General features: G+C 43.5%; 1 protein-coding gene across 5 annotated transcripts in view; it reads right to left on the reverse strand.

Annotated features, from left to right (window-relative positions):
- atrnl1a (attractin-like 1a) overlaps positions 1 to 20,790 on the reverse strand; it is a 114,275-nt gene that overhangs the window by 6,990 nt on the left and 86,495 nt on the right. For 3 of the 5 annotated variants that reach the window (XM_061837804.1, XM_061837799.1, XM_061837801.1), the window contains 2 exons: positions 12,030 to 12,125; positions 2,845 to 2,959 (listed from right to left, as the gene is read on the reverse strand). In XM_061837804.1, the coding sequence (XP_061693788.1) occupies positions 2,845 to 2,959; positions 12,030 to 12,125 (211 nt within the window). Of the gene's footprint in view, positions 1 to 2,844; positions 2,960 to 4,889; positions 6,137 to 12,029; positions 12,126 to 20,790 lie in introns of those variants that run through there. The other 2 variants (XM_061837802.1, XM_061837803.1) reach the window with 2 other exon arrangements.

Consider the following 20,790-nt stretch of genomic DNA (forward strand, 5'->3'; position numbering starts at 1 on the left):
GGTGTTCTTGGGATGGAACTCATTATTCGTCTTCCTCCGAACACGGTTAGTGGAATTATGACCAAAAAGTTCCGTTTTGGTCTCATCTGACCACAAAACTTTCATCTGTGTCATCTCTCTCCCAGTGGACATGCCCCTAACGATGAAAATTTCAGACCCCTCCATGATTTCTAAGTGGGAGAACATGCAATATAGCAGGGTGTTCAAATACTTATTTTTTTCCACTGTATTGTACTGTATATTATTTCATATTATTTGGATGAACAAACGATCTGAAATACACAAAAGGGTTGGGTTTAAACGCCATGTCATCAAACCGTAGTCACGCTTGTTAGCGTAGCGTAGCTCACACAGGAAGTCACTTGATGTTCCGCGTAGAGCAGAGTAATATTAATAATAACAACATTAATATTACACGTGTGACAAAGCCTCTTTTTTCTCGTCCATTAGCAAATGAAATGGCGCAAAAGTCATCAAACGAGCACGCGGGGCTAGCGAGCGAGCTTTGATGGGATTGTTCTGGCAGCTGACATGCGCGTCATTAAACAAATGGCGGAGCGGGGGACGTCGTCACGGAAACGTGGGACCAAAGCATCTACGATGGGAGGAGTCTCATCTTTGAATATTTCATAAAATATTTTGGGGCGTAATAATTGTTCAGTTGTATTTCAATTTTAAATTTGGATCGGACTTTTGAACATTTTCAATACATTTTTATTTTAATTGTTTTAAATCTGTAAGAAAAACATAGCATTGCTATTACTTATCATTCCAAATAAATAAAAAATAGTATATTATTTTTTTCAATTTCACATTTTCTTTTCAGTCAAATCATTCATTTGAATTATTATTTCAATGTATGCTTTTTAATTAAATATAATCACCCAAAATTGTATTTCTTTGTTTAATGTTGCGGAAGTTAAGGCGATTGGTCATTTTCAAAAAAACATTTTTTGGGATTCCGTCTTATATTTTCAACTTAGAAGCAATGCATAGATTTTTAATTTAAACATGTTCATTGAATGTTATTCATTTTAGCTTTTATGTCATTTAATTAATTTAATTTACATGATTAAATTATGAACTACATTGTCCCATTTTCACATAATATGCACATTATTGAATATTTTTGCAATTATGTGACATTTTTCAAATGACATTTTAGGCTCGTCATTTAAAAAATGAGCTTATCACTTAGCTTTAAAATAAACGTTATTTACTCTGTTGTTTTCCATCTTTTAACGTAAAAACATTTTTTTTTTTTAATTTCAGGTCTTTTGTCTCGCAACCGTTATTTTTACTTTAGTCTGGTTTAGTGTGAAAACCTGGAGGGATGCGACTAAAAGGAGGCCGCCGCCGCGCAAACAAAAAGCAGCTAAAAGTGGAACGTCCTCATGGAGTATTCCTCTTGAAGCTTCTCCGGCGAGGCCGTCCGGCGGTAGACGAGGCTGGCGCGGGGCCGACATCAATGGAGGACGACGCCCTGGCCCTCCTCTGAGAGTCTCCCTTGGGGAGTTAAGGGGGGGGACGCGGGTGGGCGTCTCCCCTTTTATCTCCACTTTCACGCTCCCTGGTGGTTTCACGCAGATTTTTTTTTTTTTTTAAACCAAAACCAGAAGACACTTCCCGTCAGCTTCGCGGCAATGGGGGAAGTTCATAAACGGCTGTTGAATTTTAATTCCAAGTCAGATCTGACCAGCGCTTACCATAACAACACCTAACAGCCCTTAATCGAACCCGAAGCCGAATCTGAAGACCAACAACAATGAAATAAACGAAGGGAACAGGCAAGGAGCCAAAATTGAGACTGAAGGCACAAGATTTGTGCTGACTGAGCAAAAAGCTTGTCGTGGGGCGTTTCGGGCCTACCGAGCGTCACCAGAGTCGACGGCATCCATCGCGATTGGGCGGTCGACCCGGGGGTGATACGTCAACCCAATTCCACGCCGCTTAATGGACTTTGTGAAACCGATCTGCGACGTACTTCATCAGCATATTAGCGTCAGGTTAAGCTTACTGTACTATTAGCCTATTTTACGATTTTTCTGAAATTTTGCTGTCTGTCAAGAAGTACGCCGGGATCTATTTGGCTCATTACCGATCGCAAGTACGTCACAAAATGAAAGTCATAAAGCCGACTTTGTTTGCTGATGTTTTGTTTTAAGTTCAGGAAGTGCATTACTACAATTAGGTCTTTACCGACAAGTAGCTTGGAAAATGGCCAAATTGCCCTCGAAGGCCACTTTGGACCAAAATGGCAGACTTCCTGTATCTTGTTGACCCCATCTATGGTCAGTCAGCAAACTTTGCTGTCAGGCTCCGCCCACAACATCAACAAAAACTGATATTGTTTGCAAAGTAACGTCATCTGTCTATTTAGTACAGGCGCTTAATATTTAGAAGTAATCAGAAATAAATCTTTTGCCAAGTTGGTCTACAAAAGACAGTTGCCAATGACTGAAATGAGCTGAAACTGGGCGCGTCGCACCCAAAATGGCAGCCTTCCTGTCTTTTCAGCCATGGCTTTTTGAGACGTTTAGGAGTCGACTCGTGACAAATGGGCCCACCAACTTTCATGTTGCTCAAAGAAAAGCTGGCTCCGAAGCTCGACCTCAGAAATAAAACATTTTATTGGCAGCTGTCGAATTTTGCTGCCGTGCATCACCCACAAAACGAAAACTTTTCACAAATTCGATTCCTTCATCTGTGTTGCCTCAAATTAGGCAGCACATGTATTTCATTTTTTGGTGAAATATTCCCAAAGGCATGGCTTCTTAGCTTTCAACTCCAAAGCTCAGTTCATTTCCCCCCCAAAAAATGAAACCGCAAAGTTGACGTGTGTACCGGATTGTCCTGGCGGCGGCGTTCCACACGACATTCTGGGTAAAAACATCAGGACGGTGAGAACGGCGGCTCTGCTCCCCCAACACGGTTCCATGGCGATGGCCTTCGGCGCCGCCTGCAAATGCAAACATGCGCGCCCGCGTGAATTCATAACACAATATAAGATCGTTACGGGCACCGGCGGGACGAGGTGGTGCGCATCGCGTTACGACATCCGACGCCACGGGTAATATTTCCCCGGCTATCGATCTCGCTCAACCTTTCTGCTCGGCTACGCCGCAAAGGTCGCACGCCGAGACCTTGATATTTAATCGCGCCGACACACACCCGCATGTATCCTATACATGGGGGTTGGGTATAAACGCCAACCCTAAAACGGCTGCTTCAAATCAAGATGGCAGACTTTCTTTTGATGCCTGACTTCTTAGTGGGTCAAGTTCCAAATAAATGAGTCTTGAGGGGCTGGATTTTCAAGTTCAACGACCCTGGACTGGCCGCTTTCAACCAAAATGTTTTTTTTTTTTTTTTTCTTGGGTCTTGTCACTCCACAGACCTGCCCATCAAATTTAATGTTGCCAAGTCGAACAGGATTTTAACAACCCTCTGCTTTAACGTAAACATTGCATTTAATTTTTTCTTGACAACAGCTCTTTGCCAGTTTAAGTGCGCAACCGTGGGTGTTATTTCAGCGGGTCGGGTTGCGGTTTAACGGCCCCAATGTTGGATTTTGCGAGCCAGATTGCGGTTTTTGGTGACGGCTCTGCGAAACGAGTTGTCCGCGGGCGTTTGTTTTTAATGGAGTCAAAGTCTTTCTCAAGCGCTCAAGTCTTCAGAAAGATGACAAGAGGCGAAGATCTTTCATAATGTCAAAAGCAGACACGACTTGCGGTTGGAAATGAGAAGCAAACGTTGGACTTTCCCTCTTTTCTCCGTTTCCCTGAACTTTGGATGAACGCTGGGCGCGTTGTCATGGGCGACATGCGTTGCCTCAATGCAGGAAAAACATCCCGTGATGTCAAAAAGGTCTGTTAAGGGGGCGGCTGGATTTGCCGTTAGGGTTTTGCTTCTGGCCGCGACTACATCGACACATCGGTCAATCGGTTACTTACTCTTTAGTTTGGGATCTTCATACGAAACGCTAATTCTTGTTTAAAACCATCATTTTAAATCCTACCCCTTGTTTAAAAACCCAAGACAGGCTTGAAACCGCAGACCTTAAACCTGGCTTGTCAGCCTAATTTGAAACGGAAACTCTCGTTTAAAGATGTTGTTGTAACGCTTGTTTAAAATATGAACCCCTGTTTAAAAACCATTTGAAACACTAACTCTTGTTTACAACCTAATCTTAGGCTTGAAGACCTGATTTGACATCCTAACCCCCGTATGCAACACAGACTTAAAACCCAAAGTCTTGTTTCATTCAAATCACAACTTGTAGCACGGACCTTTGTTTGAAACACTGACCTGAGTTTAAAAGCAGAATTTGAAACCAAAAATCCAGGTCCTGACCCTAGGCCTTACCTAAGACCTGCTTGAAACCCAAGCAAAAACCCAAACTCCTGTTTGAAACCCTAAATCTGGTTTGGCTCTATAACTCGCAACCAAAACCTTAGTTTGAAATACTACCACATGCTTGAAAGTAATTTCAAACCCAGAGAAGCTACCACAACTTGAAACCATATTTTGTAACAGGAACCGATTCTTGAAACCACAAGTGGAAACACTAACAAGCTCGTGTCCGTACCGTAACCCAGGATGACATCCTAACCCGGATTTAAAGGCCGAAGTTCAAACTTCTGTTTCCACCCCTCAATGAAAAGCCAATTTCATCTCTGCGTTGCAACCATAATTGGAAACCCAAGCGCAGGCTTCCAAGCTCTTCTGGATCGGATCGACTGGCGTGCCCCCTTCTGACTAAGACAGGAGCAGACTTTCCTCCGAGACCTCCTGAGCAACAAGAACACCATCCTGTCGATAGGGAGCCCCACCCCCACCCCACACACCCATCCCGTCGCACAACCCCATCCCCCTCGGCCCATCGGGTCGTCAGTCCGTTTTGGACCCCGCCGTGCACAAAATGGTCGTGTCCAATCTTCTCAACGGTCTAAAAAATGGGAAGAGTCGATGGTGCTCCTCCGCGGGGGGGTCGAGTGTGTGTGTCTCAAAGAAGAATGAAAATGTGTACTTAGACGTGTGGGGGGAGGGCGGTTAGAGTGTTTTGTTTCTTTTTGTCCACATCGTTCAAGGGTCTTTTTTTTGTAATTTCTGGAGGGCAACAAGCTGAAGATGAAAAAAAAAATCCCTTCAAGGCTCAGACGGTGTCAGGCCGCAAAGTGGCGGCTTCGTCCCTGCAATCAAGCAAAAGCTGCGCCACATAAACGGAAAATTCCCAGTCCACCCTTGCCCCCGCCTGTGAATTCGCCACCTTTTCCTCGCGTCACAACAATGGATCGACACGCACGACAATTACATCGATGAACTACAAAAATAAATCAATAATAAGCACATTAGTAGCAGTAAATAAAGCACAAGTGAACAACAACAAATTATTAAATAGGAAATCAACAGTCAGAACAAAAAAAAAAAAAGGCACAAAGTCACGGACAAGCGAATAACAGCAAGTGCCTAAAGTACATAAAGTAAAAAAAATAGACTAAAAACATAAAACATAAAATACGTAATCAGTAAAAAGTCAGTAATAAATTCCAGTAAAATAGTAAATGAAAAATAGCCAAGTCAGCAGCAAGCAAATTAAAAATAAACATTCAAAATAAATGAACGTAAATTCGTAAAAAAAAAAAATCTAATAGATACAAAAATTAAAAAAAGCAATAATTGTCTCTATAAACATTATGTTAACCATGTTATAAAACACAAAATATAGAATATAAAATACACAAGATACAAATAACAAAAGGACAAATTTAACCAAATAAATGAAGAAAAACAATAAAATAACACCCATCTATCCATTTTCTTAGCCGCTTGTCCTCACAAGGGTAGCAGGGTGTGCTGGAGCCAATCCCCGCTGTCAACAGGCAGGACGGGGCACACCCTGAACTGGTCGCCAGCCAATCGCAGGGCACATGGACACAAACAGCCACACTCACAATAACACCTAGGGGCAATTTAGAGTGTCCAATAATTGTTCCATGTTTTTGGGACGTGGGAGGAAACCGGAGTACCCAGAGGAAACCCACGCAGGCACGGACGGGGAGAACATGCAAACTCCATACAGGCGGGGCCAGGATCGAACCCGGGTCCTCAGAACTGTGAGGCAAACGCTTTCCAGCTGATCCACCGTGCCACCAATAAAATAACAGAAAACACAAATAGCAATTACACATTACAAATACACAAAAAATAAGATATATGATGACCAAATAAATTATGAATAAGTAAATAAGACAATAACTGTCAAGTACACATGCCTAAAGTAATGAAAGAATAACCAATAAAAAACAGATTAATAGCTCGAGTGTCCAATTGCTACTGTGAAAACAAATGTTCATCATGGTACTTGTAACCTTTGAGCTAATCATTAAAAAAAGAAATCAATCAAAAATATGTTTCCATTTTTTCATGCCACTTGACAAATGACGCTAAACAAATTTCCTCCTCCTTGTTGCTTCTAATCGCTCGACCGCCTCATCCCAAATCGTCGTCGTCATGGTTTTCGCCTTCGTCTGAAGCGCAAATGCACATCAAATGTTGCGTCTCCACCGGAGTGGAGGGCGACAGCGATGTCTTCTCTCCTCTTTGTCCCGCCGCCGCTCTCGCCGCAAATTACTCAAGTCCCCCCCGACGCCTCGTCAACTTTTCTTTGTCGTTCGCCTCCAGATTTTTTTTTTTAAACTCTTGATAGCTTCAGAGAGATTAATGTGTTTACCTGCTCAAATAAAAACGCGCACATAACAAGATCACGCACGCACAAGGCCGTCATGGCGGCGGCCGGCTAAAACGCAATTTTTCCCGCTGCTCCTCGAATATTGACGGATGAGGACGTTGAGGAGGGTTATTATCGACCGGCTTGTAAACACCAAGAAAAGGTGAACAAAACCCGCTAATGAGCACAAAAGAGCTCAGCCCATCCTCTGCAGAATAACAACACGCACACCGCAACAACTACACACAACTCTAACTACACACACTCCTGTGACGTAATTCTCGGCCTACAGAGCGCACTTGGTTATAAGCCTCACCCAATACATTTGTAAAAGAAATACCATTTGGTACATACATACGCCGCAGCTGTGTAAAAGCCGCAAGTGCCCACATTGAAGCCCGCATTCAAACACGAGATATTTACAAAGAAAGACGGTACACAGAAAGAGTTTCACGCTAGCGCGGGGCTAGCGCTAACGGGCCGGTTAAAATAAAACTTACCGGTAAATATCACTGAGAAACGCCAGTAACGCAGCAGCGACACACTAGCACAGCGCTAACACTGGCACAGCGCTAACAGGGTAGGTAAAAGTCCCTTCCTCGGCACATACATTCCACCGGTCTCATTCCTACCTTTTCCACTCGAGTGCCCCCTTGCGGCCGTTGGAAAAAATACACAAATGAAGCCCCATCACCGTATAAACCGCAGGGATGAAAGCGTGTGGAAAAAAGTCGCGGCTTGTAGGCCATAAATTACGCCATTTACGGTACTCAGTATGACATTTGCGTTATATTTTCAAAAACTCGATTTACTTTGGTGCCGCTGGGGCCAAAATCTGGCTAAGCCTGGGCCACAGATGCAAATGCACTTGTGCATGCAATTAAAATTCCATCCATTCATTTTCTTTGCTGCTTATCCTCACGAGGGTCACGGGGAGTGCTGGGAGCTATCCCAGCTATGACAGGCAGGAGGCGGGGGACACCCTGAACTGGTCGCCAGTCAATCGCAGGGCACATAGAGACAAACAGCCACACCTGGGGGCAATTTAGAGTGTTTAATGTATGTTGCATGTTTTTGGGGATGTGGGAGGAAACCGAAGTGCCCGCAGAAAACCCACACAGGCACGGGGAGAACATGCAAACTCCAGCAATTCAAATTAGAATAAATAAATAAAAAATCTTCTCAAACATATTTCTTATTTTTTAACACAAAATAAGATAAACGATGATGCTGGTGTAAACAGGTTGTGTACAAAACTACTAATAAAACTCTCCATGGCGACAAAAAATGAACTAAAAAATGTTTTTTCCGTGATTGACAGGTTTGGCAGCTCCGCGCACCATACTATAAAAACTCGAAGGCCGCGCTACCATTAAACTTTCATATTAAGGTAAAAATATCGTCTCGAGGGGTGCAATTCTGCCCCGGGCCGCTAGTTTGAGACCCCTGGTCTAAAGGCTTTTAATTCATCGAGTCTACGTGGGAAGATTCCTCATCAATCTCAGAACGTCACCGGTGTGGTTAAACAAACAGCAACCGGGGCCAGCTGTGTTCACTCACCTGCGATGAGAAAAAAGTCATTTATTACAAAATGCGCTTTTGTCGTGAGTCAAGGCCCACAAAGGGGAGAGTTAAAGGGGGGGAGGGCAGGTGGGGCGGGGGCAGGGGTCAAGGTTTGCACAGCCGAGAAGCGAAAGCGAGCCCTGCACTTGTCGTTTCTCCTCGTTTTAATGTCAGCGGCTTCCCGCGGCTGGTGTCATCTTTTTTTCTTCACGTCTTTGTTTTTTTTTTTTTTTTTTTTAAATCTCAGTTTTGCCCCCCCCCCCCCCCCCCAAATCCTTCACTGACCAGTGTCTTTCAAAATACATAAATAGACAAGATGAGCAACACGGATGTGATTTTGTGTTCTTTTATCGGAAAAATGAGTCGAGACTCACCTGTGGAGTGTGTGTGTTTGGTTGTGTACCTTGCCGCAAAACATCGTCACGCCCACCTGTCGTAAATATTCATCACCGCCGTCTCCCTCCGCTTGCGTGCTGATCTACGTTAAACGCCCGCCGGATTAAAAGAACGCGTGGGAAACTGACGGATGGCTTACTTGAAGCGACATTTTGAAAATGGCAGTCCGCCGTTAATCAGCCGCAAAGGCGCGAACCCGTGGAGCGGATTGGTGGGGGTGGGGGGTTGGGTTTGACGTGGGGGCAAAGAGGGGGGAAGGCGCCCGAGAAGTATTGGGAGCGTAGGTAGTGCGGCTTGGGAAACTTTGGGCTCGCTTTTTTTCCTTTTTTTTTTTATTGGCGTGTGACATTTGCTGAATAAAATGAATTACGCTCCAAAAACTGGAAGGTGTTCTTGTTGGTCAGGAAGAAACCAATAAAGTGGCACGGTGGATCAGCTGGTAAGCATTGGCCTCACAGTTCTGAGGACCCGGGTTTGATCCCGGCCTTGCCTGTGTGGAGTTTGCATGTTCTCCCCGTGCCTGCGTGGGTTTTCTCCGGGCACTCCGGTTTCCTCCCACATCCCAAAAACATCCATTCATTGGAGACTCTAAAATTGCACGTAGATGTGATTGCGAGTGCGATTGGTTGTCTGTCTCTATGTGCCCTGCGATTGCCTGGCAACCAGTTCAGGTTGTCGCCCGCCTCCTGCCCGTTGACAGCTGGGATAGACTCCTGCACTCCCTGCGACCCTCGTGAGGATAAGCAGCAAAGAAAATGGATCAATGGATGGAAAAGCAATGAGAAATACGAGGTGTGTCATAATAGTCAAAAGGTCATTTCAAAAACCTTTGCCCATAACTGTTGGGCAGACAATCAAGCAGCACGTCCTGTCGCGTTTGCTGCATTCCGAGATGCGAGAGTTGTGGCGGGAGCATCTGACACTTCCCGGCCCAAAAGAACGCCGACATTGTGGAATAATCGTTTCTTTCCCCTCTTTTCTAAGGTCGAGGGGCACATTGAGGAGGGTCATTTTGACAGAAAGACGACGGCGATGGGGACAATTCTCCATGAGTGCGTGGGGACGTGGCCGAGGAATCGGGAACATTTTAATGTAATTTAATTTATCCATCCATCCATTTTCTTTGCTGCTCATCCTCACAAGGGTTGCGCGGAGTGATGAAGCCTATCCCAGCTGTCATTGGCGAGGAGGCAGGGTGCACCCTGAACTGGTTGCCAGCCAATTGCAGGGCACGTCTAGACAAACAACCAATTGCACTCACAATCAGACCTAGAGGCAATTTGGAGTGTCCAATTCATGTTGCATGTTTTTGGGATGTGGGAGGAAACCGGAGTGCCCGGGGAAAACCCACGCAGGCACTGGTGGAGAACATGCAAACTCCACACAGGCAGATGTGGGATTGAACCCGTGACCTCAGAACTGTGAGGCCAACGCTTTACCAGCTGATCCACTGTGCCGTCCTGCTTAATATATATATATATATTATATATATATATATATATATATATATATATATATATATATATTCTAAAAGTTAATGATGGTCCAGTTTGCTAATCACGTTTTGCTACGAAATTGCGATATGTTGTGAGAACATCAGTATTTATCTGCGACAAAACAGAAGACCAGCTCCACCTCACAGATTCCATTAATGTCTTGCGGTTTCACAGCATAAAACGTAAAAAAAAAAAAATTTAAATGAATGTATGATTTGCATAAACACGCAGTAAAATAGATTGACGTACAACACAAATGGCAGCTGTTGCGTTCACAGAGGCGCGGCGCGTAACGGCGGACGACGACGACTTAGCATCGCATAAAAAAAGAGGGAGCGGCGCATAGATGCGCTTTAGTGCGCAATTATCGCGCCCTCGCAGCCAAGCAGATGTCGCGTCGTTAAGCGCGGCGTCGAGATGGACGCGCGCCTTCGCCGGGGAAGCTCAAAGCGCAATTATCGGAACGTTTGCCCAAAGAGGCCGTCCACATCCGCAAGGGCAACGTCAACAATCACGATAAAAAAAAAAAAAAAGTAAGAATCACAAACACGACGGCGAAAATCCCAAAGATGACGCTCAAAGAAAATGTCAACAACGATCAAAAACGAAACACAGTAATGCCTCAGTTCTCGATCACAATCTGTTCCAGAAAAAGGTTCGAGAAGTGATTTGTTCGAAAACCGAATCAATGTTTCCCATTGCAATGAATGGAAAAAAATGTGTTCCAAGCCTAAAAAAATTGGGCTTTTTAAACAATTTTTTTAGCTTTTCCTGAAAATAAACTGCATAGTAGAAATACATGTGTAGTTTAAATACCTTATATTATAAAATAATTTAGGAAATATATTTATTTTTTTGCCTGAAGTGTATGCTTTAGTATTATAGCACGCTAGGCTGGGAGTGCATTGCCCTAGCTACAGCGACTCAGCCCCCAGCATTGTAAACTTTTTTTTTTTTATTAACAAAAGTGCAGCTTGCCTTCTTTGGACCCATAATTGGGGGTCAATACGGTGGTCCTCGATAAGAAGAAAAACAACAGTCACTACCGGGACACGTCTGTGTACACAGGCTGCGTTATACAGAATAATAAAAGTGAGGTGGTTATGTCATTTCCGAGTTTTTTTTCCGGGGGTTTTCGAATTTACAATAGCAAAATGCGTCGTGTGTGGGTCAGCTGCTTGCGCTGCGCGCTTGTTAGTTCCGTGTTTTTTCGGCGGCGTGAAAATTCACAACAAAGCGGGTTGTGGGTCAGCTGGTCGAGCCGCGCGTAATATGTTATTTCCGGTTTTTGTGGCGGCGTTCGAGAATCGATTTTCGTTCGAGAACAGAAGCAAAAATATCCCAAAATTTTATTCAAAAACCGATTTGTTCGAAAATGGGAACGTTTGAGAATCGAGGCTTCACTGTGTATCTATATCTGAAAGAAAATGAAGAATATCATTCACAAATACAAAGACAAGGTCAACTGTCAAAAAGAGAACGTCAACAGTTGAAATAAAATGGCAACATTCAAAAGAGAACAACAACGACAAAAAAAAAATAATCCCAAAATACGAACATTCACAAAGAGAACATCACTGTCGGAAGACAACAACACGTCAACAATCACAACCTTCACGATCAAAACGTAGCAAGTGTCATGGCTGGACAAAAATGTCTGCACATCACGGAGTAGCTAGTGCTGCTAACTGCTAACAGCTTAGCTTTTTTTCAGGCAGTCCAGACGCACGACGATTTGTTTACCGCATTAAAAATTCCATTTTTCCGAATTTAGTGCGATGCTTTTGGCACGTCCGATGAACGTCGTTGTGATGGGAACGAATTTGAAAAACCAAACCACTCACTTGCAGCCAGGCCTGGCGGTCGGGGCACGCCTCCAATGCCACCGCCACCGACGCGAACGGGCGGCTGGCCATCTGCTGGCGCTCCCTCAGCAGCTGCTAAAAAAAAACCCCAAAAAAAAAACTTCTTACATTGTGTGCTTACTATTGGTAAAAAGACACAATGATAAAAATATCAATAATAACAATCAGAATCAACTTTATTGGCCAAGTGTGTAAGTCTTTGTTTCTCCGGGACAACAAAAGCAACCGTGGCTCGATATGAGCGCAACCATTGGGTCTTCTCATTAAAACAAAATAACTCGGAAATGAAGAGAAAATATGATACAAATTGGTGAAATTAAATTTTTCACACCTCTTCGAACTCTCACTGCCATTTAAAATAATTGTGCCATAAGTACAGAAATAAAAATAAAAAAAATCTGATATTTCTGCACATACAGTTACTGGGCGATACAGTATTTTATTATCAAATATTCACATTATAAATAATGTGCATGTTAGTGTGGTATTTTGTATACTGTGTCAAATGAAGAACATTTGAAAAATATATACAAAATATCTGCTGTGAACATATATCTTCAAGCTATCAGAAAGGTTAGATAATTAAAATTATTAATTTAGATCCTGTTCTTTCTTCATTTTTAAACTTGAAAACGCGTCTACTGGACCACTGACGTCCCTGAAGTGTGCAGCAAGTACGCCCGTAACGGCGCCATTGTCTCATTATGAATCTAATAATGCAAAGTTAGCAGTCCAACGTTTGATTTACGCCACCTCGTCCTTGTCGTCTCCTCAAGGACGCGCTCAAGCAAACATCTGCATGCGGCGCACTCCACTAGACGGCGATTTCCCAAAGTGCTGAGATGCAACTCTTGATGTCATTGATATCATTTTGAATCTTCGGAACGAGATTCAGGTGGCAGACGCGCCGCCGGTCGGTCTGTGCGGCAAAGCATACACGCAAAAGTCTCAAGGAGCCGTGTGTACGACTGAATAGGGGAGTAGTCGTTTTGTTTTGAAGTGAAACGCTTGTAACCCGAGTGGAAGATTACATGTTTAAAAATGGAGGGCCCTGGAATTGAGCCTTGAGGAATACCATGTATAAAATAAGTTATCAATTTGTAATCATCAATGAAATCGTTACGCTGAGGGTCACGTTTTCACTACGGCGATGATCAGATACTTTGTTTACTGTTAGTGGGACAGTAGTCTACTTTTCATTTATCTCAAATCTTACATTTCTTGACAGCGAGAGAGGTAGAACAGATGCTAAGGAATACTTAAAAAAAAAACTGTTTTAGTAAGTTTAAACATGTTGAAAGCATCTCCGAGGGGGCAAAATATTCATTCAAATGTTTTGATATGGGCAGCACAGTGGCTCAGCTGGTAAACCATTCTGAGGTCCAGGGTTCGATCCCAGACCCACCTGTGTGGAGTTTCCATGCTCTCCCCGTGCCTGCGTGGGTTTTCTCCAGGCACTCCGGCTTCCTCCCACATCCCCAAAAAAATGCAACATTCAATGGACACTAGGTGTGATTGTGAGTGTGGCTGTTTGTCTCCATGTGCCCTACAATTGGCTGGCAACCAGTTCAGGGTGTACCCCGCCTCCTGCCCGTTGATAGCCGGGATAGGCTCCAGCGCTCCCCACGACCCTTGTGAGGATATGCGGCTAAGAAAATTAATGGATTATTTCTTAAAGTGATTGGCCCATCCCGTGATTGGATGGTGAATGTATATTCTATACTGGATTCACAGGACTGAAGTGTACGGCTTGGAACTAAATGAGAAACGTGCACGAAAGACAAAGTCAGGACAAAACGGGACTGAAGACTGGGCCTAAGGACTGTAAACTAAAACAGGATCAAAAACTATGAGAAAACTAAGGCCCCAGATATGACAAATACAGTACAGGACTAAAGACCCAGATAGAAGACCAGCGCTCCCTTGACCCTTGTGAGGATAAGCGGCAAAGAAAATGGATGGATGGATGTTTTGCTATGGGCAGTTCACTGTCTAGAACTAAATTAAGTTTCTTCAAAATAAGCATCCCACGTATATAACGTGAAATCTTTTATTTTCCCCCTGTGGTGCCACCAAAACACTCCCAACATGGTTTAAATTCACTCCTTGTAATAAAGATAAAATAGCATTCCTCTAAATCTTCATTTGAGCTATTGACGCTATCGTTTCTACCCCGTCGCATTTAGTCGTCCTAGCATAAGCGCGCTAACGGGCGACAGGCAAACCCATCGCACCGCCGCGGGCGGCGTGCTAGCGCCGTCGCCACAGGTGCGACACTCATTGGGGGCGCCTGACAGCTCGTTAACATCACGGCGTCACTGGGAGGGCGCGTTTGCCTCGAAGGGGCTCGTGTGCGTTAGCGTGGTAAATAAAAAGTCGCGGGCTTGTGTGCGAAACAGGTGGCAACCCTCCAGTGACAGCGAGTCCATTAGCGTGTCCTCGGTGACTCCGTTTGGATTTGCAATAAGTCTCAATGTTAAAGCCATTGAAGAGCAATACACTTATTTGCCTTCTGAGAAGTCCTAAAGGACGCAAAATTCACTACTTTTGAAAATGTCCGAGTAGAAAATACTTGTCTGGAGTACCTTGTGAAATTAAACAAGAGACTCTTGTAAGATGAGAATTTGCCAGTCTATATTCATAGTCATGGTGAAGACACGAAAATTGCTTTATTTCAAATCCACTCTGCCAGTATAAAGACGAGAAAACATTGCTTTGTACTACAGTTTTTTTTTCCCCCTCATTTCCCCAGAATTGGACTTTTAAAATACAATCTATGCTCTTTTCCCTATCTTCTGCATCGCAGGAGCTTCCTCCCTGGACTCATCTTGTTGAATTTGAAACGCGGAAAGGAACGCCAAAAGAGATTTTCTCCCCGTCGCGCAAATCATGGACGGTGTCAACAGCAATTAGTGGCCGGCGACGGCAATTAAGAGCCGAAGATTTCCTGGAGACAGTCGACTTGTCTCCTATCTCAGCGGTCAAAAAAAAATAAAAAGGGCCGCGCAGATTTTGTGGATTTAACTCCCCGGACTTGATGCGGTTTCGATGTTTGCGCAGCTGCGCCGCGTTCGGCGTGCCGGCTTGTTTGCTGACAAATCTGTTTGCTCGCTCAAAGTGAGTGATTGGTTGGCATTTCGCAGCTCATCAACTTGCACTTTGGGGATTTTGACACATCACGCCGCAGAAATCCTCGTTTTCATGTTCGCGGCTTAGCTCGACAAGGGAGAAAAATGTAATTAAATATCTAAGCGGTGACGTCTTCTTTTTAAGACAGTCTTTCGTCAATGGCTTTTGTGTTCTTATTTAACAAAAAAAAAAAAACAAAAAGAACACAAGTCGGAATTGTGCTGTACAAACAAAAGTGCCCTTAATAATACAATAAATGTATTAAGAGATTATTATCTATCTGTCTTATCATTAGGAAATGAACAAGTGCATCCGTAAAGGTTTTGATCAGTTTTGTTTTTGAACGTTTTTGTCCGATTTGAGATGCTCTCAAAACACCAGCGTCAGTTTTTTTTTTTTTTTTTTTTTTTTTGGGGGGGGGGGGGCAAAGTTACGCTATTACCTCGGGCTAATTTTCGCTAGCGCCGTAAATACAACAGAAACCTACGAGAGTGTCGTCTCGTCAGAAACAAAAGCGGCAAAACCCCAAAGTGGTCTCGGGAGCGAAGGTCTGCATCCATAATGCAGCCGGAGAGGCGGCGCTCGGATCGATTGCAACACTGCGGCTCTCGTTCATGTTTTAATGAGACATAAAAAGTACAACAAGCTCACTAACTCGTAACAGAGCACAAATCTCACTTCACTGCGAATATCACCTGAGTAAATAATGTCACGTAATACTGCAAATTTTTTTTAACATAACCTGCAGCAAAAATATGGACTTTCAAACCATCTACTAATGGAGTCCCTGTATTTATTATTCTTTAGACAAAGAAATCACCTTTTGGGGGAGGGGGTGCGGATGCCTCCTGGAAAAATGTAGACACCACAAAATTTCCATGCTATTAGCCCGATGGCATTTAATAGCTCGTCAAAGTTTGATTATCGTAATGTTGAATACAATTATCCCCTAACACAAGTTGCATTGATCAGGTTGACCAAAAGTCTCAAAGACCTGTCCTCAAAACTGAACAGGGTGCGGCCTATCTTGTTTTGATGCAGACATTTTGGAAATGTGGACATGGAAGTGTAGCGTTGCGTGTTCAAAAGATGCGGGGCTCGACGACAGAACCTTGAGGAACACCAGCGTACCAAAATAAGGACAATTCATCTGAAAAGCTATTCAAATAATCCTCATATCAGGAGGAATGCTGGCATTGATTGATAACAGTTTATGAATATTCTTATCATAATGATAATCAGATATTTTCTGATTGAGTAGAAATGTTCCCCACATTTTTTCCTGGGATTTAAGTCACGCTAAAATTCTTGACCAGTGCCCCAATATGTAACTATTGCCAGTACTAAACCCATATTTAAAAAAAATTGAGCGGATTGCAACAGGAGGAATAAAAATTGTGCTCATATAAATCACAGCGTCACTTGCTGTACCGATTGATCCATGAGAAAAGTCGCTATAATAATCCAAGTGGGGGGGGACGGGACAAAAGGCCAGTGCAGATGTATAATTTCGAAGACGCAATCCCATTAAGTGTTAAAACAAAAATCTGTCACAGTGTCAAGAACCAACGGTGGGAGGGCGGACCCAAATGCAAGACTTCGAGGCAGAGGCATAATGTTCAATGTGGTTTATTCCGGAAACTGGGTCACACAGGGTGTAGCAGTCCGACAAGGCAGAGGCACAGAAACGCTAGGCTAGGCGGGATCCAAAAGACATACAGCAAGGTCTGATGACTCTGGGGCAAACCAACAAACTCAACAGGACAGGATCAAACTAAAGGGCACAGAATCGCTGAGACTCGGGTTACTCTAACTTACGCGTAGAAGCGGAGAGTCCCACAGGCAGTGAATGGAACTCACTCACGCGAGGCAACGAACTGGCAAATGCCAGTGACAACAACTCCAATTTAAATGCCCGTCTAATTTCAATTTTCCGAATGTGAAACAGCTGTGACCGGTGACAGGTGTCACCGCCCAGAGCAGTGGCTCGGCCACGCCCTTCTTGGCAGTGGCCAAGCCTTGCTCATGACAAACAGCAAAATATTGGCCCGATATTTACTTGGTATTGCATTGATACCAAGTCTTGCAGCGCTAGCTTTAGCACGGCTATGCTAGCAGACGTTTACACGGTTAAAGCAAACAATATAAACGATTACACACACACACACACACACACACACACACACCACACACACACACACACACACACACACACACACACACACACACACACACACACGCACAGTATCCTGTTGTAAATCCATTCAAACAAACAGCCTGCTGATAGCGGCTGATAAAAATATCAATTATTTGCCCATTTGTGGCTTTTGAAGCGTCGTTTCTCGGCATGAATAATCATGATGGATGCTATTGAATGACACACTTACACAAACACGCACACTGACACACACTGCCGCCTCCATTATGAGCTTCAAAGCAGCTGCTTGACAAAAGGACACACTTCAGCGTCCTCTTTGGATTTACATAAAAACACTCGGAATATCGGACGCAATTATCGGCTCTACTTGGATCTGATCTGTGTGTGTGTGTGTGAGAGTGCGTGAATGTGGCAATTGGTACGCCAAAGAGCCGATAACAAATCTCATTTCCGCCATGTTTCTCAGCCTTCCAGACAAGCATTTGTCTCCCGCTAGGATTGGCGAGTGCGATCCGAGCGCCGTAAACAAGGAAAAAAGATTTCCTGGGCTGATAAGCGTCCGTCTCCGAGGACAACGCTCTTGAGACGCGCATCAAGTGGCGGCGTCGGCGGGGTGACTTTCCGCTGGAAATTTGGCTTGAAAGGATACATTGCAAAGCTAAAAATCTTGAAGAAAAAAACCCAACAATGAAATGAAGAATATATTTATCTCAAGCAAAACAATCTGTCAGTACAACAGGAAACTAAAATAAAAAAAAGTAAACATACACTCCAAAAAGAACAATATTTGTACAATTAAATAGAACAAATCAAGGCAACGTACCATAATTTCCGGCCTATAAGCCGCGACTTTTTTCACACGCTTTCAACCCTGCGGTTTATGCAATGATACGGCTAATTTGTACAATTTTTCTAACGGCCGCGAGGGTGCACTCGAGCGGAAAAGGTAAGAGTTAGACCGGTGGAATAAATGTGCCGAGGAAGTGACTTTTTTCCGGCCCTATTAGCGGTGCGCTAGCGTGTTACTGCTGTGTCTCAGTGATTTTTACTGGTATGTTTTTTTTTTTTTTTTAACCGCCCGTGTTAGCATTAGTATTAGTGTGGCGGCCCTAGCGTTAAAGTCTGTGTACCATTTTTCTTTGTAAATATCTCGTGTTTGAATGTGGTTTTCAATGCGGGCACTTGCGGCTTATACACAGCTGCGGCGTATGTATGTACCAAATGGTATTTCCTTTACAAATGTACAGGAGGAGCCGTATAACCAGGTGCACTCTGTAGGCTGGGAATTAGGGTATATTAATTCTTTGTCCAAGATATTTCAATTTAAGAAAAAATTGGGCTAAAAAAAATTGGACAGCTCTTAAAACAAGTAAATATACCATTGCTAGCCTAAATACTCACCTGTGTCTTACAACTACTGTGTTCATATCTAGTAAGGGTTTTACAGTCCATACTACTTACTCAAAGTTCACAATGACCCGGACCTGTTCTTCAGCAGGATTTTGAGCGATTTTTCCACTCCTCGCTACCAAAGGGGAACAGGAGCTATCAGAACAGAAACCATGCAGAAACCGCCTGCTGTGGTGAGAACCAGAACCAGGACAAGCTTTGTCCGAGCTGCGCGACCGTTACCTGGTGAGTTTTTTCTTCCTAAATATACTGCACTAATCTTGTGAAAAAAATAATGACATCACTCAGATTTTAATCAGATTAGTGTCGATTTAAAAAAAATGTCCAAGCCCTACCACACTTACAGAATGATCATTTTTCTTATTTTATGATGAATATATCAGTAATTTCTCAATAGTTATTTTATAACACCTTAAAAAATTTAAGGGGAAAGATGCTTGAAGCTAGCTACATGTTCCAACACGAAAACTGCTAAGAATAAATATCTTGGCAACAAAGTGAAATCCACTTGACATATTTCATCTCGGTTGTATTTGAGTTTTTGCAATGTGGCCTTTGGTGCTGAAACGGGCTTGAGGATGTTTCTGTTCTGGCTGCGGACCCTTCGCGGTGCCCAGGGAATTAAAAAAAAAAAAAAAAAAAACAGATGATCTGTACGGAGGACTAATTAGCCAGCGCTGCCAGACAAAGGGAGAGATGGGATTTGGTGGACCGGACAAGCGGCCCGTTGCGTTCGGCATTGGAGACGGAGCGGACGGCAATTACTGTGAAGCTGCGACTGCAAAACGTCTGAGAGAACACCAGCAACACGCTTGAAGTCGTCAGACTGACAGAAATAAAACACATTGAGCGCTGCGTTTTGCTCCCAAACACAATCAAATTGGGTGCCTCGCAATCTTTTGGGAAATCGGTGCCGGTTTGTCTTTACAACACCAAATTTGGTACGCATGTGAACAATGAATCGGCCCTTCAAAAAGTTAGAAGACGAAGCCCCAAGTCAACTGGTTAGCTCTGAAGCAGACATTTTAAGATGATTTTGAGCATTTTGCTCAAAATGGCTGATTTCACCTAATGTGTTTCAAAGGACTTTTGTTGTTTGGGATGAGGGTCACCAGAATTTAAACAATTTTACCAAAATGTATACTCTAAGTGAAATTGTTACATTTTCCGTCAGGTTTGGGGCCCAGAAAATCTCATCATAATTACGTATATTTTAAAAGTAAATACTTCGACAATGTGCACTTTCACAGAAGTTGTATATCAGTTATCAGCTGCGAATGGCATTAAAACTGACTTGGTCTTTTCTCTGGTTTTTGAATTTATGCAAACGAGGCTATTAATATTCCACGAAAGCTTTTTGGTTGACATCATTTAGCAGAGCTCAAAGTCTCAATGAAAGAAAGAAAAAAAAAAAAAAAAAAAAAAAAAGAGTTCAATGAAGCGTTAAATCAACCGCGTTTCGAGTCTGATGAGACGTCTACGGTGGTGATGGCTGACCGAACCGGGTTAAAAGCGGGCACGCGGTCTTCCATTTGAAACGGTTACATCGTCCCTTCATCATCGTCCTCCTCGGACAGACGGCGTCCATTAGCGTCGTTCCCACGCGGGCGCGGCGGCGAAGATCACAAGCGAGCTGCAAGCGTGTCCGCCAAATGTTACGCTTGATTTCGTCACAAGAGCGAGCAACAGCTGGAGTCCGACTGATGCACCTGACAACATTGGTAACGCTCATGCTACACATGCTAACGTGCTAATAAAACTGACGATACCGCAAAGCACAGATGTCCAACTCGAGGCGAAATCCCAAATTGTTGAACCACACGCAAAGATAATGATGTAATACGGTGAGTAGTTGCACTCCCACTCTAGCGACTAGCTTAGTCAGTACAAACAAAACAAGTGCAGCTAATCTACTGGCTAGCACAGGTCATGGCAGGTGCTAATGGTTAAACATTAAAATAACCTCAACCGGGCTCTTCAGATGGAGTCAAAGCAATTACAAAAATCATTATTGGTGTTTGTATCGCAATATATAAAACGTCA

Source organism: Syngnathoides biaculeatus, chromosome 12 (genome assembly GCF_019802595.1).
Source record: "Syngnathoides biaculeatus isolate LvHL_M chromosome 12, ASM1980259v1, whole genome shotgun sequence".
Taxonomy (NCBI): domain Eukaryota; kingdom Metazoa; phylum Chordata; class Actinopteri; order Syngnathiformes; family Syngnathidae; genus Syngnathoides; species Syngnathoides biaculeatus.